The following is a 19,417-nucleotide window of genomic DNA, read 5'->3' as shown; positions in this document are numbered from 1 at the left end:
CAAAACGCGCGTTGGAGGTTGAGTCGAGTCGAGTTAAGCTCGTGTAAACGACTAAAGATACGGGTGTAAGACTGGTAATAATATCAGGAAACTGTAACATAAAATTGCATACTTTAAAGATATTATAAAAAAGGTACGACCATGTTCACGTTACGTTCAATTCAAATCACCATTCTTAATAGGTATATATTTGTTTGTATTTTTCTTCAATAATGATCTTATACATAATCATTTATCGTAACTGGATAAGCCCGTTATAAAAAGATTCTCAAAGAGTGTTTGTTACCCCGATAGTATTATTAATTTATGAATAATAGTATCTAAATCTAAATAATAGTTTTGGATTTTCTTAACAACATGCTTCTAAAGCTTTGATTACTCGTTGCGGTTAAGACCGTTAGGCGTTACCAAAAAACTGCTATTGTTAAACTAAAATCTGGTATTTTTTTAAGGATACTATGACGCAAGCCTGAGGTTTAACTAATTGACCAGTCTAGGAAGAGCTTCTACATCAAACACGTTCATTTTAACAAAATCCAAACATAAAGCAAGTGTATTCCCAAGATATTAGGTAGATGTCTGCGCAAAATGATACAACATACAAAAACAGAAATGTTTTCTCCAGAAATGTTTTCTATCCAACTTATTTTAAGTTCCTTATACGGAAAATGGTTCTGAATAGAAACAGATGTAATGAACAAAACAAAACAAATAACAAGCTTTATAAATAGTCATTGTTGTCTGTATAAGGGTATAATGATCCGGAACGTTCCGATGCTCAAACGAAACAGCAACTTGTTGTAGTTGTGTATTTTGTTTCTAAAAGACTGTCCTTATTTATTGCCTTTTTACTATCACTAGTGACCGTCCCCCGGTAGTCGAAATTCGACTATATAGTTATTTGAAATTATAAGTAAGACTAACTTCTATAATCACAGATCTCGCCAAGACTACATACATTTTAGACAAATATTAATAAAGACAAACAATATTTAATCTATTCTCAATATGACCACAGACATTTGTGTGTGTCAAACACATGGTAGTGTGTGTAATGTTTTTTTATTGAATTAATGTATAATTAATGTATAATTAAAAAATATATATTATCATTGTACACTTCTTCCCTATATTCTATATAAGTGTGGGAAATTTCATACTCCTCCGTCCTCGCAATTTTCATAAAAAGGGGTACGAAGTTTTTGCTTTACGTATTAATATATAGATAACAAACAGATTGTCACTGGAGCCAAATAGACTTTACAATGCAAAGGCAGCCATCTACCTTGAGACATGAGGTCCAGGTTCGCATTGTATCGTTCACTAATTGGTCCATTGAGAACTTCCCGGTCCACTCTTGGCTCTTTAAGACATTCCAAGCAACGGTCGACGTGGAAGCCCATAGATACAAAAACCACTGAGTTTCTCGCCGGATCTTCTCAGTTGGTCGCTATCCCAATCCGGTGGTAGATTCAGCAAAGCACTGCTTTTGCTAGGGCAGATAATAGTAAATCCTGTCAGAGCCGCATAGGCTCGCCTACCAGTCAAGGTGAAGCCAGAATAGCCCCTCGAGGTCACTGGTAGATTAGCTCGCTGAGTTTCTCGCCGGATCTTCTCAGTGGGTCGCATTTCTGATCCGGTGGTAGATTCTGCGAAGCACTACTCTTGCTAGGGCCAGTGTTAGTAACACTCCGGCTTGAGCCCCCTGAGCTCACCTACATGTTATGGCGAAGCTGAAATAGCCTCTCAAGGCTATCAGCACAGGTAGGAGGAAAAAGGAAAAAGTAGATAAGCAGCTACAAAAAGCTCACTAATGTAGACATTGATAATAAATATAGAGAGAAGTTCAAAAGTAATCACCCAAAGTAACCGAGAAATGAAAATTTTGATTCTGTATATAAAGTTCGTATAAAAATCACGTTTCCTTGAACTCCGAATACACGACACCGCGCAAGCTTTACAAAACTTCGCAGCGCTAACGAACGAAAATACCGAGTCTTTTGAAGAGGGCGTTTAAATGAGATGAGAAACATTAAAGGTTTGGCGTCCCTGGTATTTAATCCAAGCCTTTTGTAAGCAGCACGAGATTTACGTTAGCTCCGTGTGAGAACGAATTTATTGTTAGGGGTTTTTTTTTAGGATTTTTTAAATTGAATCGCAGAAAATAGACTGTGATAATAAATGGTCTTTGTGTTATAGTAATTTCACTTAGAAGATTAGTTTTACGTTTACGAGCTCAATGCCATGTATGAACCATTAAACAGTCTAGTAATAATAATAATATTAAGAATAAATGTTTATTAGCGGTATCAATTTTTACTTTTTATATATTTAGCTGCAATCTTCTATCACCGAACTATGTTTTATTTATTCTTTAATAGGTGTATGACTCTAATAAAGAATAAAAAAAACATAAAGATTTAGTTCGGTGATAGAAGATTACAGCTTAATATATTAATTAATTTAAGTATGAACATTCTTACAGGAAAAATCATTTTTTTTGTTTTCTACTTGCCCGGTTTTTTGATAAAATATTTAATGGATTGATGGAAATGATCATGTTTTCTTCTTTTTATCGACGCACCGCCATCGGAGATAAATTTATTCATGGATACCTGTATACCGCGTCTGTGTCTATCCACAGATATATTATAAATAGGTTTTGAAATTAACTTCAGTGTTTTCTGAGAGCTTTGATTACGAGACTCTTCTTCAAAGAAGCGGTAGTAGTGGAAGATAGTAATTAACCTACTAAATGTGTATTTCGGTGTATCTCATTCAGGTGATAGCAGCAAGAGCTCTAGCTGAGCGCGAAGCAAGAGAAGCCAGAGGTGAAGTGGAAGATGATGAAGACGAGACTCTGCCCACCATCAGAGTGGGACTGGTGGACGCAGATGGACATTACACTGACGTTGAGCCGGATCTGTGAGTAACATGAATTCTTTTAAATGTACCCTTAATTTCTTTTATGACATACGAAGCGTAAACGGGCCCATGAAAACCACGCTTTTCAAGCAAAGACCATACAATCAATTTAGCATTGATACGTCAGCTTAAAGCCTCCATCCCATTGGGATAATCATCAAACTAGAACGCATGACTGCTTCTAGGTAAAAACAAACAGAATCTTTTAATATTGTAGCACCTTATCTGGCAATATATAAGATTAGTAATATTACTTACTTATAATATACTAGTAATATACTTAATTAGAACTATTTTCACGGACGAAAACTGTAAAGTATTCGATACGATAGCAATAATAAAATGATAACAAATGCCGGATATTACAGCGTAGAAGTACTTTTAATTAAATCACTTATAATATACCTTCAACAGGATTAAGAATTCAAACACAAGTAAAATATACTTGACTATAAAATAGGTCCTCCCTCCTCTTCGCCGTCAGAAAGGCAGTCTCAAGAACGCTCTGCGCGAGTGTCTTTCATTTTACTCCACCCATTGTTCGTCTCACTTGAAACTGTTTCTCTCTTATGTTCAGTTCGAGTATGACAAAGATGTCCCTACTGTTTAAAATTCGGTATTCGTTTGATCACTCCGCTGTGATTGAGACGGAGATAGGTAGCAGTTTCTATGTGTGTTTCTTTTTTTATACATTTAGTCTTGATTTGGTATTGAAACTCGCACCCCGGTAACCGTACTCGTCGAACTCGACAAAGAGGTCGACGTGTAACCTAACCCATGCGTCAGCCCGCTGAGTTTCTCGCCGGATCTTCTCAGTGGATCGCGATTCCGATCCGGTAGTAGATTCATTAGCGAAGCAATTGCTCTTGAGTTGTTAAGTCTCCTTCGGAGGCGCTCGGACAGTTGTAAGCAAATCCCACCCCTCTTGGCTGAGCCTCTGCTCGCCCACCTGTCCTGGAGAAACTGGAAAGGCCTTCGGGCCACAAGTAATCTTTCAATCATAAAAAAAAAAAATTGAAACTCGAGAATGTCAAAGCGAATTAATCAATAATGTATATCCTGTACGTGTGTATAGTGATACGCATCCTTCACGGCGGCAAGGGTAAGAATGTTATGTTAATTGACTTCGGTAATTACTTCATATCAAGCGTAACCTGCTCGCATAAATCTATAAGAAGAAAATATCTAAAAACATTTTAAACAGCCTGTATAAGACGGCCTTATTCGGTAAGGCGATGCCGATGTCAATCAATCCGCCATCAAACGTCATCTGCGTACTTAAAATTGACATAGTAAAAGCATCATAACACGTTTTGACAGACGCTAACTACATTACAATGTACTTAAGTAAAACTCAAACCAAATAAAGTAACGCGTCAATAAAGTAAGAGATGAAGGTGGCCAGATAATTTTGAACTGTTTTTTTTGAATGTTTAATGTTTCTTCAATGAGTTTTAGAGGTCAATTTATTTTGTAGGACATCAGAGGCTACAATATACGTTGAATTGGCTTGTAGTGGTTGTTAAATTAATGAAATGAGCTTAAAGCCCACCTAATGTATTATGGTTATCAGCCCATAGACGCATGCCACAAATATGCGACCCACCTTGAGATAACGCATAGTATTTCATGTTCAATAGGTTACAGTACTAAGTTTTATTTGGCAGCATGAAATGTTGCTTGGTTTCCCCAATTACCTAATATTTTTTGTAATTAAATAGGTAGTTATGATAATCGAAACACTTTTTTTATTGATACAAAGATAACATTGCTAAAACTTAATACATATAACTTTGAATTGCACAAGACTAACAGGCGAATTACTAATGCACTACAAGCATCAAAGGTTTTATGGCACTTAATGTTGGAATCCCTTGTGGACTCCCAAGGCAACGAAATTTCGACTAAAATACTTGAATTAATGTTACACAATCAAGCAACAAATATTCAAACATACAAAATCTTATTTATATAAACTATAATACATATTGGATTAATCAATTATCGAATTTGACGAGACGAGAGGTTTGAAACTGGACACGTATCAATTTATTATCCATAATTTTGTGCTCATAATCTGTCTGAACTTCGCTAGCCATTGTTGCTCGAAGATATAGGCAATAACCTCAGTACAATGTATACTAATACTGTCAATAACACGGCTGCTTATCAATTAACTGTCATAACATCTAGGCGACACTATCATGATAAATCTTGACATTTAAAAAAAACAAAAGACGGTAGAATGATTAATAAAGAACACAAACATTTGAGGACAAATAAAAATGACTATATAGAAAGACACAATGACTCAAATAAAGGGCATAAGGTCATATGTCTTTTGTTTAACACACAATGGTCTTACGCAATCCAGAAGCCAATTATAGCGTTTCGAGTATTGTGACAAAGCATACTTCGGCCACACTTACTCGACATAATGTTATTATTATGAATACAATGTGATTTATTTAGCTCAAAAGAAATTTTGTAATGACAAAAATCCAAACACATGATACGTGTAAAAGTAAATCATATAAATGTGGATTTGAATATATTTCATATTTATTAAAGAAACGTAGATTTCAATAAATAGTTTGTTTAGCAATTTATAAGATGAGTGGACGAGCTCACAGCCCACCTGGTGTGAAGTGGTTACTGGAGCCCATAGACATCTACGACGTAAATCCGCCACCCACTTTGAGATATAAGTTCTAAGATCTCAAGTATAGTTACTACGGCTGCCCCACCCTTCAAACCGAAACGCATTATTGCTTCACGGCAGAAATAGGCGGGGTGGTGGTACCTACCCGCGTGGACTCACAAGAGGTCCTGCCATAATCCGAATGTAAGCATTCGATCCGATTGTGAACATAATTTAAATAGGGAAATACACATATTATATCAAATGTCACAAATCATGAGCGGGCTTAAACTATTTTACAAATAGTAAAGTGTGTTGAATGTAGAGTATCAATTTAGTTTTGAGATACGAGATCGAACTTTCCATTTTATTGGAATTATATTTGACATCCGAGAAAGAGGATCCCACTAAGGATTATCGTAAAGATGAAAAAACCCAAAATAAACAAAATACCAGACCTCAAGATATTGTCAGTTCGTTCTATGTGAAATGTAACGTAAAATGCTAGAAAAAGAAATTCATTTATTAATTAATATAAAATATACGGCAGCACAGTGTTCTAATGTCGACGGATAACACCATGGTCGTGTGTCACTTCGATAATGTAAATAAATTGTCGTGTTGTTTCTAACAGCTGTGTGTACAAAATATATTAAATAAATAAAAAAAAATAAACAAATAAAGTATGTAGTTCTAATTGTAATATTTCAATTTTACCCATCGTCTAGGTATACATATTACTTTATACACGAACTTTTACTGCACATTATATGTCTTCAAAATTAAAACACGTGCCGATTTACATAAGTAAAGCCCTATGAAATATTATATTATACAACTCACAGAATGCTCATTATCGATATTGTATGATGATATTGATAATTTCGATTGACTGATGGAATGTTAAGTAGATGTATTGTTCAACCTTCAATGTCAATGATCTAATCAAATTTTGTACAGCTTAATGATAATCCATCGTTGGGATGGAAATGTTGACGTATTGAAATGTAAAATTCAGATTTTGTAATTTAAGTTTCCGTTCTCATGATATATTAGAATTTTAAGCTAATTTTTATTGTTTGGATGGGTGCACAAAAGCACGGCCTACCAGTTTTTAAGTGGTTATCGGAGCTCATAGACATCTACAACATAAATGCCGCCACTGACCTTGAGACATGTGATCAAAGGTCTCAGTTTTTACAGTACAATGGCTGCTCCACCCTTTAAACGGACACGCATTACTGCTTCACAGCAGAAATAGGTAGGGTGTTCATTTCCAGCTATGTGGACCCTTAAGACGTCCTACCACTAGTAGTTAATAAAAGTATATATATTTTTAAGGTAAGCATTTTAAATGTCCAGTTTTGTTAACAATCTGATATCAAAATCCGATGTCTCCAATGAAAATAATAGATTAATATGAGTTGTCTAATTGAGTTGACTTTTATAAATTACGAACGGTAATAATAAACAAATAGTAACGAAAAACATATTTTAGCGATCAAAATAAGGTTCTTTTTCCTTACCTTTTCGCTGGTAGCCTAAAAAACTATTCCAGCTACGCCCTGACGGGTGAGCTCAGGGGCTCAACCTAAGGCAATTTGCTAACAATAGCCCTAACAAGCGCAGTAAGTACCACGCAAAATCTACCACCGGCTCGGAATCGCGACCCACTGAGAAGATCCGGCAAGAAACTTATTACTGGTGGTAGGACCTCTTGTGAGTCCGCACGGGTAGGTACCACCACCCTGCCTATTTCTGCCGTGAAGCAGTAATGCGTTTCGGTTTGAAGGGTGGAGCAGCCGCTGTAACTATACTTGAGACCTTAGAACTTATATCTCAAGGTGAGTGGCGCATTTACGTTGTGGATATATATGGGCTCCAGTAACCACTTAACACCAGGTGGGCTGTGAGCTCGTCCACCCATCTAAGCAATAAAAAAAAATAAAAAAAATAAACTCATTGGACTGTGTCTGTTTACTTAGTTCGTTTGTCGAATAGCTATAGAGAAACATTGAAGGCATCACATTTAGAATATTCAATTTACTATCATTAAATTTATTACAGGCTAGCGACCCGCCCTCGCTTCGCTTCGGAAACATTAAAACACACATGAAACCAAAAAAAAAATTAAAAATAAATAAAAAAAGTAGCCTATGTTCATCAGGGACAATGTCGGCTTCTAATGGTAAAATAATTTTTCAAATCGGTCCAGTAGTTTCGGAGCCTATTCGAAACAAACAAACAAATCTTTCCTCTTTATAATATTAGTATAGATGTATTCACACAAAACAATTTTCATTGGACAGGCCCTTATCGAACATGACTATCAAAATACAAAACACACAGTTATACTACATAAAGTACAATGTGTATAATTAAGTTCGAAGTCATTTGTTCCACTATCAGCTTGTACTTAGCCCTTCACCTATCCAGTTTCCATTTCGGATTGCCAAACTCGTGGGTAATAATGATAGCTCTGAGGAAATTGTGTGGTTTCACTGCGGGAGTGGGGAGCATAGCGGAACGATTTTTTTTTTTTGTTGTTGAGCAAGCCGTCCCTTTCACGTTTAGACGAAGGCCGGAGAGTATTTGATGGTAAAATTTTATAAATTTTAAATTTTATCTATATATTATCTAATACTAGCGGCCCGCCCCGGCTTCGCTTGGGAAGCAGCGCAAGCGATGTAAAGAATTTTAGGTAATTTTTTTACACATTGGGTTACATTATTGGAGTTTCAGTAAGGATCCCTAATTTTTTTTGAACATTTAATAAATATGACACCCGGGGGATACCGTAGCTTTCCAACAATAAAAGATTTTTTTTAAATCGGTTCAGTAGTTTCGGAGCCTAATAAAACCAAACAAACAAACAAATCTTTCCTCTTTATAATATTATAGTATAGAAGTATAGATACGACCGTCGCCTCTAGCTGTTACTTCTCTTACGAAAGTATCTTTACATTTAGTATCAAAAACTTCTTTCTCTATACAAGTATCTCCTTAATCCTCACACCTTTTGATTGTGAAACATTATATAATGCCCCCATTCGACAATCCGTATATTTCTTACTCGTTGATAATTGATAATTTATTGAAGGTATTTTTTTTAGCACCATTTTTATTCGAAACTCGGTGAAACGAAAAGGCGACACTAAAAAGAGACAGACACATGTGTATATTGAAGTTAACCCGCAACGGAATGAGATGTAAATACTTTTGACGGTGTCATATGAATTTTACATATACACACTTTTTTGTATGTTAATAAGTGGATTAATCTCGAATGTAATTCTAGATAAATTAATAATTTCTTAAAAATTTAATACACATATGCAATTACTTTAATCGCTAACATCTATCTATAGATATGTGTAAATAAAATCGCGGCTACTGAAACCCCAGCCTTATTTTATTACATCGACCCCGATAAGCTACAGGGCGTTAAGTTTTTGGAGCAGAAAGCTTTTAGATAAAGATTAATCGTACATAGCGTTACTGGCGTTTTATTAACATAAACAAAAATTATAACTTTTTTATTCAGTTACGTGATGTAAGTGAATAATAATTAGGAAGTAGAATATTCACTAAATTATAATGTTATTATAATGTTAATTAAATAGAGTATGCTTTGGTGTTCATTGAAGTAATTCATAAAAAAATTGTTACAAAAACCTAGTGATTGTTCCTATGTTTGTCGTCTAAATAGCTTATTTAATTTTGATTAAAGTTGTTACGGTTTTTGTTCTGTAGGGAAATTTTCATAGTAATATAATAAAATGAACAGGAGGGTAGTTCAAGAAATGAATGATTCTACCGCAAACGCAGCGCAACTTTATTTCATACATTTTTACAATACAATGACCAGTACTATCGCCTAAATCGATTACTTCCGACCTGTAGAATAATAGGAACATAAGAAATTTAAATATGAATTTTGATGTACTTATAATATTCAATATTAGAACTATATAGGTACATTCGCTTGTATTGTTAGGGAGACAGGCGTAACTTGTAAACTAAACGAAACTATCATATGAACGAACATAGCAGATATTTTTTTTAATAGCTTAGATGGGAGAACGAGCTCACAGCCCACCTGGTGTTAAGTGGTTACTGGAGCCCGTTGACATCTACAACGTAAATGCGCCACCCAGCTTGAGAATATAAGTTCTAAGGTCTCAATTATAGTTACAACGACTGTCCCGCCAAACTATCGCCCGGCTGTCAAACCAAAACGCATTACTGCTTCACGGTAGAAATAGGCAAGACGGTGGTACCTACTCATGCGGACTCACAAGAGGTCCTACCACCAATCAAAACGAAATAACTAAAACTAGTATAGTATTACTATTTATATTACTATTTCTAGTAACTAGTAACTAGAAATAACTAAAATTACCTAACAATTTACGGTCGTCATAACTGAAATTGGACTGACCATAAACATGACATCAAAACGGCTTCTTGCAGGACCAACTCGATTTATTAATTAAAGCTCACTGAAATTCTACACTCAGGCTATAACTTCAGGAGCGTCCATTACTCGAAGTACAAATTGGTAGTTAAAGTTAGTGAACATTAATTTGTACCGTACAAATTGTTTTATTGTAAAACTTTTTTTGAAGTCCGATCTCTAATTCAGCTCTGCTTAATAATAGCTTTACAAATAGTAAAAAAATGAGTATTACGTGGATCTTGGAATATGATTTTAGTTATAAATGCGCAGGATACATTGTTTTTCTGTTTTAATAGACTACTAGTAAACTTCACGCCTTTACCGCTAATTAAATGAGATATAATCGTGTGTCGAAGTTATTCGAAAACCACCTGTTGCCCTTGATTGTAACGAAAATTATTTTAGCGAATATTTAGTATTCGTAGCTAGTTCGTAAAAATATTTTCTTTTAGTTATCTTTTATTTCTTTCTTTTTTAATTAATATATTTGAATATTTCATTATTTTTTTCGTTCTACCAAGAAGTTTTGTTGACTCAGACGGGTTCAGCGGAACTGGGCTGCACTCTGCTTAATTTCGTACACTTTAGACAGTGCAATAGAAATATTTCAAGGCCCGTATTAAAAAAATGTTATCGCGATTATATGTCGCGATTCCGATCCGGTGGTAGACTCTTGCTAAGGCTAGTGTTAGAAATTTCTCTGAAGCTGAGCCCGCGAGTTAACCTACCTGTCGGGGCATAGCTTGAATAGACTCTCAGGCTACCAGCGAATAAATAGGTAAGGAAGGAAAAAACATTTATATAAAATAAAAATAAAAACCAAAATGTCATCTCTTATGATTCGTAGTTAATTAATTGCGTCACAACAGCTGGGAAATATTCTGATGCAGATACAAAACCGCAGTATCTCATTAAAACTTTTCACATACGTAAATTTTTAATTCCCTCTCGTAATATTGTTGTTGCGGAGTGTTGTGCAATGCACGAGGCAAACATTAATTTCGACTGAATTAAATCTCTTTTGAATATTAAAATAGATTATACGTACTTCTGTGCAAACAGTATGTTAATATGTTAACTTAAAATGTACAATATATTTTACTATAGTCAAATTTGTTTTTCTTCAGACAAACAGACGGCTTCAGGGCTCACCTCGTATTAGGCATTGAAAATCCTAGATATCACTGAATTTTGCGATGAACCTAGACAAATGAGATTCAAGACTCAATTGTACTTAGTGCTATAGTGCTACCAATCACACCAGAATGTTTGACTTCTTCGCATAGATGTGAAACATTAGTAAACAAATGGGCTCTGATGGCCATTAACCATGGTAGTAGACCATGGTCTTGGCCACCCGATTAAGCTATAAAAAATGTAATTCAAGATTTAAATCCTATTTATTTTATAGTTAATGAGCATGCAGGGAGATAAATATACATATCGACGCTTGAAAGGCAAACATGACTAAGCGACAATGCGTGAACTTTACAGTAGACTAATTTAAAGTTGAAATACCTGAAAAAAATTAGATTTTAACGAATCTAGCTGTAGGATTGAAATTATTGTAATAGACCTAGAAATATATATTTTTTGCGCATCGAATATGGTCATTGCCTATCATTTATGTACAAAGCAGTTATTGTCGCTTAGTCACGTTTACCTTTCAAGCGTCCATATATATACATATAAGGAAACAAAATAATAATAAGGGTTTATAAGGAAACAAAAAGATCTTCGAAATAATTGAAAAATAATAAAAAAGAGTAAATAAATAATCCAAAATATAAAAATTTTTTTTTGTCACGTAATTGAAGGGAGAGTCGTAAAGTTTATCAATTCTAATTTGGACCTTTATCTCTTGTGCCCTCCAAGTACAGTCGTGTTGGATTTGTCAGTTCAGCTACTAAAAAGTTCTTACATTAACAAAAGTTACGACCCATTTGGAAGAGAATGTGTTTCAGAGTTTGTAATTATAATCTGGGTAAAGCTCATTTCCTTTTGTTTTATTGACTTCAGTAACTGCGTATACTGTGAGCTTCTTGGAAAGCATTTAAATTGTTTCGTTAGCTAGAATTTTACATTTTACGCTCACAAAAACTCGATTAAGCTTCGTTATGGAAGTAACATCAGAGATAAGAAGAAATGCTAATACATTTTCCAAAAATAATAATAATATTGTATACTTATATTTTTTAATTCAATATAATGGTCTGTGACAATTTGTATAAAACGAATTCCTAAATAAATAATTTTGTTTCAGCTTAAACATTCCTGGTCAACCAGTAATTCAGTTACCAAGCGACAAAGAAGATGAAGAAGAAACGGGTACCCGTTTCCGTAGAACCGGCTCGGAAAGACTACGGGATGGAGCCAAAGCATTGCTTCGTAGAGTCGAATCACTTAAGACTAGGAGAAGAAAACGCCAAAACAGAACCGAAGTTATTGTATCTTCGCCCCACTTTCTAGATGTACAAACCGACCAGTACCCAGATCTGAACTATATTGATATGACACCGACCTCGCCAACAGCATTCCCGTTCCCAGATTTCCATAGTTCACCAGCACACGCTGGTATCCGAACTCAGCCCCCTTCTCCTATGACCATAATGCCTCCATCACCGATAGCTCCTCTAGAGCAATCCTTCGTCCTGAACCCTCCGTTTGGCGATGACAGTTCTTCATACGCGTCAGATGGCAGCATGAGTTCTAGTAACAAGAGCTCCAAGTCGAAACTTGGCCGAGCCAAAAGGATATTTAACAGAGGGCTCAAGAATGATGATTCGAGTGCTTTAAGTGATTCAGAATGTCAGCCGGCTAGTTGGAGACATAATTATTACAAAGAAATCAACACCCACAACACTGAGGTGAACATTTCGAATACTTATATTATTTTTCTATACATCACTGTGTACAATTTTTATAGATAACAAAATGATGCACCGCCTTATGGCCAGTCGAAGCTTATATAACCCAATTACCTGAACTGTGTAACAGCTATTTCTTTCCAAACACCAAAACAATACTATTTTGCGATACAAATTCCTAAGATGGTAATACGTGCCTTTGCGAGCGAACGATACGGTTTAGTGCAGCCTATATACAAATATATTTTACATAAATATGATGTAAGATAATTTCATAAAATTTTTGGTAGTGATATCTCAATGTGAGATTAACTTGAGCACACATTAAAATTTGACATTGCTTCCAAATAAGAAATAATTGTGATTTATTTTGTTATTTAGGTATATGTTGAACCACCATCACCAGTAGAGCTAAAAGCGGATCCTGAAATATTGCGGGAAGTACAAAAATCTCCAGGACACACACCGCATAGGCGACAAGCAATAAGGACGAGTTCATTAAACCTAGGAAAGGAAGGACAAAAGTAAGTGCATACTACAAATCATAATAAATCCTATTTGGTGTTTAAGGGAATCTAAAACTATGTAGACTGTAGTCTATAGACTCTGACTATTGATAACAAAGGGATCTAGTAAATTAATATAAGTCATCAACTTCATCAAACAAACTTTATTGAACTCCTACAGATAAAATGAAAATGAATATTATGAAACCGAAACATTAAATAAATGAAACATTAAATTACACACTATCTAAGGCACCTAGCGTGCCTAACGAGCCTAAACACAGCTCATTAGAACAATTTACATTAGATACATTGGTAATATAATATCCGAATGATTACATCACTGCATAGTATCTTATCTTTAAACGAGCAATTCTTGTATATGTATATAACCTGAATCTCGGAAACGGCTCCAACGATTTTCATAAAATTTAGTATACAGGGATTTCGGGAGCGATAAATCGATTATTACTGATTTATTACTGGTGGTAGGACCTCTTGTGAGTCCGCACGGGTAGGTACCACCGCCCTGCCTATTTCTGCCGTGAAGCAGTAATGCGTTTCGGTTTGAAGGGTGGGGTAGCCGTTGTAACTATACTGAGACCTTACAACTTATATCTCAAGGTGGGTGGCGCATTTACGTTGTAGATGTCTATGGGCTCCAGTAACCACTTAACAACAGGTGGGCTGTGAGCTCGTCCACCCATCTAAGCAATAAAAAAAAAAAAAAAAAATCTAGCTACGATTTATTTTCAGAAAATGTTGTTTTATTCGTGTTTTCAATAAACAACTCTTCCTGACATCTATTGGCGAATAATAATACTATTTTCATAATTGAGGGCAACTAACCGCTTTAAAGACACAACAAGATGGCGTTAACAAAAAAAAACCGAGCGAAGCTCGGTTATCATCTGGTAAATTATTGAATAGCAAGCTTGAGATGAATTTCGGTAAATAACATAATAAATATTCTGGATTGAACTGTTTCTATTGTTTAGTTTTGTAATTAGCCAACGCCATTAGCCATCGAATCAACATTCAATTAAAATGACTCGCCTCGATTAAACAATTCTTCTAAAGCAGATACTTTATTTATAGAGTAGAATCTACTCACACCTATACATTGCTAATCCTTATCCGAATAAGGCTATACTTCAATTAGATCCGGATATAAGCTATAAGTCTGATTATAATTATAGTGCCACTGAATTCGATAATACGCCTTGCGTCAAATCCAAATACAATATTATACAACATTCATTTAATCTTAGTAAATTCTATTTTTTACTCACAAAGTTGTAGCTCCCCAAGCTATATTACTATGTTTTTACTAACAACGCCAATTAAAGCCAAGCAGTTACTCCGTTCTTAGAAACTTAATGAATAGCATCGACCACAATATGAGTTGGAAAATATTTCGACATTAAAATGATTTCTGCTACCACAAAAATAAGGCTATAGAAATACTCCAAATGATAACACAAACATTATAGAGTTTGTTGTTGAAATTGAAGATCGAGATTCGCGCAAATATCACTTCATGTGTTTTGCGTAAATGATCTACCTACTGTTCATTGGTTATTTGATGTATCTTCTTTTTTCCCTACTTATGCTGATAGCCTTGAGAAGCTATTTCAGCTTCACCCTAACGTATAGGTGAGCTCACGGGGCTCAAAACGGAAGTGTTGCTAACACCGGCCCTAGCAAGCTTCGCAGAATCTACCACCGGATCAGAAATTATCCGCTGAGAAGATCTGGCGAGAAACTCAGTGGGCTGTGTCTATAGGTTAATTTAATCGTTGAGCCCTTCGGCGCAAGCGATGGTTTCGGCGAAGACGGTAACCCGTGCTTGAGGTACCTAAAAGCATCGTTAATGAATCGGAAAAATCCGTAATAACGTGCTTAGGGCGACGTCGACTGTTTACCATTCGGTCCACAGGATTGGGTATGTAAATGGCTCATAGACAATCAGATGTATAAAGTAGAACAACCTACCTTGAGACTATATTTCGTAATTTCAATCGTATGGTATAGTATTTATCTACTGTTTAAAACCGGACCATATGACCGCATTGCCGTAGGAATATTCACCTTACGCCTTATAGCTAATAAGTTCCACCACCACCTATCCCTATCGATTTTTCTCGAATATCTTAGAATATGTCGGAATGGAAAATATTATTTCTGAATATTCATAACAGATTCCGCGACAGAAGTCTGAAAAGGGACAAATCAGCATCAAGGAGCTCTGAGCTTGACAGCAGTCCAAACTCTGCCGGTTCCAGATCTCATGATGGCGATCAAGACGATGACGATGATAGTCTCGATCTGAAAAGTAAAAAGTAAGGACAGTTTAATCTAGAAAATAAGTCGACCTGTTTTTGCAAACATTCTAAAAATCTTATGGATTAATTTGGACCACTATAATTTCTTATTAAACGATAATGATTTGACGAATAATGATTTTCATAATTAAATAGAAACTAAATTTTAAAAATGTAATGCCAACCTCATTAATTAATTGTATCATAAAATTATGTAGGTGTATTTAAAATTATTATCTGTTTATTTCAGGAGCAGTATACAAAGATGGTATTCCTTCCGTACTGGTGCCCTAAACGGAGGACCGAAAGCCAACAATACTCTTCAGCCTGCACCGAATCAAAAAGACCCTGACTCATACTGTGAGTACTTTTTGTTTAAAGCCCTGTTAAAGCCCTTTAACTGTACGCATATATATTTTGTTTATTGGTTAGATGGGTGGAGGCTCTCACAGCCTACCTGGTGTTAAGTGGTTACTGGAGCCCATAGACAACTAGAACGTAAATGCGCCACCCACATTGAGATATAAGTTCTAAGGTCTCAGTATAGTTACAACGGCTGCCCCACTCTTCAAACCGAAACGCATTACGGCAGAAATAGGCAGGGCAGTGGTACCTACTCGTGCGGACGCACAAGAGGTCCTACCACTCAAGTACCTAGGTACCAAGCACCAACTACCAAAACCTTTAAACTTCAAGGAAAATAAAAATGGCATCAGATTGCGATAGATGGTATTTAAATAAGTGAATAAACTTCAAGCCTTTATATAAAACTGTAGCTAGTTGTATGTATGACATACATATTAATTCAAATAAATGAAAATTAAAATATTTTGAACTTGAAATTGAACGTCAATGATATTCTATTTCTTAACCAAGTCTGTAGCTCTCTTGTACTTCATTAAGCCTAATCTTGCTCTAGGCTACGAAACTAATTAACGCAAACTATAGTGAATCGGCGTAATACTAAACAAATAATATTCGCCAAAATTACTAATGATAATTTAATGAATTTCGTGTTGAATGTGGGTTAGTGTTTATGTGTGTTGGCGTGTGTGAGTGAATGTTCTAATTTCAAACGTTTTCTTTTAGTATTTTGCGAAAACATGGATTTTCCATTTTCCATAGATTCAATTTTATAATATTTTTCTTGTCGTGGTAGTTTAGTTATATTCAGACCAAAATAGATATTTTTAGATTTTGTCGTAGGATATTATTAACTTTTCCAGGGTCACCGGACTCTTTGCGATCATACCAATAAAATCAATCATTAGGCCACGGTAGCTTTATAGTTCTGGATGATATGAATGTAATGCTATCATAGTAATGCTTACATTCTGAGAGAAAGATTTGATGATTTAATAATTTTAAATGCAGTATCGCGACCAATGGCTTCATTATCCTGCGGACAATTACACATCTTGAGGAAGTTAGCTCTTCTAAGATTAACCGCCTGCATGGAGAGATACTGCCCATCACATAAATCCGGCTGGAATTGGGAGCTACCGAAACTTATACGGAAAATCAAAACTCCTGATTATAAAGGTGAGTGTTTTTGTATTTGAAGGAAATGGTGTAGGACATTAATAGATTGGAAAATTCACGTGTATTTGATGATCGGGAGACGGGTACGCCGGTTCAAGCTCTTTAAGGACTTAGACCTCTTTCTTAACGTGACCATACGTCCCGCTTTGAGCGAGATTATCCCGCTTTCAGGCTATCCGTCCCGCTGTCCCCAACGAGAACAAACATGTCCCGCTTTCATTTATCTGTTGTGCATATGTTTATTAGAACCTTGCCGAATACTTACTTATCCCAAATCCTTATTGTATTATAAAATACATACTTAAGTAACTCATAGCTCGCTATGGAGCGAGCTATGCTTGGTTTGTCATTGCGAGACCGAATACGCAATGAGGTCATTCGGGCAAAAACCAATGTAATCGGGGCAGTGGGCTGGTCACATATGTCGCAGAACCGATAACCGTTGGGGTAGACGTGTTCTGGAGTGGAAACCGCGAACCGGCAAACGTAGTGTAGGACGCCCTCCTGCTAGATGGAGCGACGACCTGCGCAAGGCAGCTGGCAGTAACTGGATGTGGCACTTAAATATTACATCTTACCCCGACGTACCCTATATATTATGTCTTTATTTATATATACGAAATGCCGTAGACGTCCCGCTTTGACACGATAAAGAAATGATCACGGTACTCTTTCTGTACGGTTTCGTCTCTTCCACTGGGATTGTTTTAAGGTACTAATTTAAGAAACCAACAATCTATTCTACCACCGTAGATCTAAGCAAAACCGCAGCATAATTCATCTTTTTTTTTCTAGAATGAAAATAGATTAGGCCGTTTTCTTCGACGATCCTTAAAATCAATTTCCCCATGGCGATCTTTTCAACTATGGAGAATTGAGTTTTTTTTTTTAACTCAAAAAATAAGGTGACAAATGCCTTAAAAACAGTGAAAATATTCTGAATTTCTGTGTTGATGTTTTTCAGATAAAACAGTATTTGGTGTACCCCTAACTGTGTCACTGCAAAGGACTGGTCACGCACTCCCCAAACCGATCCAGTGTGCTTTGAACTGGCTGAAAACCAATGCTTTAGATCAGGTCAGGACCTTTTAGTGTTTCTATATACCTAACTAAATTACATTAAAATGACATAACTTTAATTAATAATATTTGACATTTATAATTTTTTTATTGCTTAGTTGCGTGGTCGAGCTCACAGCCCACCTGGTGTTAAGTGGTTACTGAAGCCAATAGACATCTACAAAGTAAATGCGCCACCCACCTTGAGATATAAGTTCTAAGGTCTCAAGTATAATTACAACAGCTGCCCCACCCTTCAAACCGAAACGCCATACTTTACTTCACCGCAGAAATAGGCGGTGTGGTCGTACCTACCCGCGCGGACTCACAAGAGGTCCTGCCACCAGTAAAAATTATTATCAAAAATCATTTATTAGCTCAGCTTACAAATTCACTTTAACATGTGATTGATAATGGGTGCATCTCATATGAAATCACGTATAGGGTATACTTTGTTTTTTTTTTTTTTATTGCCCTTGTAGGCAGACGAGCATACGGCCCACCTGATGGTGAGTGGTTACCGTCGCCCATGGACTTCAGCAATGCCAGGGGCAGAGCCAAGCCGCTGCCTACCGCTAAACCGCTTGAAGTGTATTTGGTGTTCAAATACACTTCAAGATTGGTACTATGTAAATGATTTATTAACTTTCCGTTTTAAATTTTCAGATGGGCATATTCAGGAAGGCCGGAGTGAAATCAAGGATTGCGAAACTTCGTAGCGTTGTCGAAGCAGCCGGTGCAGCTAATGCCGCATTCGCTATAGAGAACATGAACACCATCGATCAGAACCAATCAAGCTTGAACTTCGATGGGGCTCAGGCTCATGACGTCGCGGACATGGTTAAGCAATACTTCAGAGAACTACCTGATGCATTGCTCACAAATAAACTCAGCGAAACTTTTATTGCTATTTTTCAACGTAAGTAATAATCTAACGATTATTATTATGTTTGCTGTAATAATTTGATGTTTTTTTTTTATTGCTTAGATGGATGGACGAGCTTGCAACCCACCTGGTGTTAAGTGGTTACCGAAGCCCATAGACATCTACGACGTAAACGCGCCACCCACCTTGAGATATCAGCTCTAAGGTC

At 36.0% G+C, this 19,417-nt stretch overlaps 1 protein-coding gene across 5 annotated transcripts in view; it reads left to right on the top strand.

The window, feature by feature from the left end:
* Positions 1–19,417, top strand: part of cv-c (RhoGTPase activating protein) — a 334,600-nt gene that overhangs the window by 304,998 nt on the left and 10,185 nt on the right. For all 5 annotated transcript variants that reach the window (XM_028172057.2, XM_089728608.1, XM_089728609.1 and 2 more), the window contains 8 exons: positions 2,783–2,925; positions 12,289–12,892; positions 13,274–13,416; positions 15,600–15,740; positions 15,973–16,082; positions 17,097–17,264; positions 18,229–18,341; positions 18,990–19,242. In XM_028172057.2, coding sequence (XP_028027858.2) covers positions 2,783–2,925; positions 12,289–12,892; positions 13,274–13,416; positions 15,600–15,740; positions 15,973–16,082; positions 17,097–17,264; positions 18,229–18,341; positions 18,990–19,242 — 1,675 coding nt within the window. The remainder of the gene's footprint in view (positions 1–2,782; positions 2,926–12,288; positions 12,893–13,273; positions 13,417–15,599; positions 15,741–15,972; positions 16,083–17,096; positions 17,265–18,228; positions 18,342–18,989; positions 19,243–19,417) is intronic.

This window comes from Bombyx mandarina, chromosome 07 (genome assembly GCF_030267445.1).
Source record: "Bombyx mandarina strain Sakado chromosome 07, ASM3026744v2".
NCBI classification, from domain to species: domain Eukaryota; kingdom Metazoa; phylum Arthropoda; class Insecta; order Lepidoptera; family Bombycidae; genus Bombyx; species Bombyx mandarina.
Note: the sequence above shows the minus strand (reverse complement) of the source record. Positions and strands in the feature narration are given on the sequence as shown.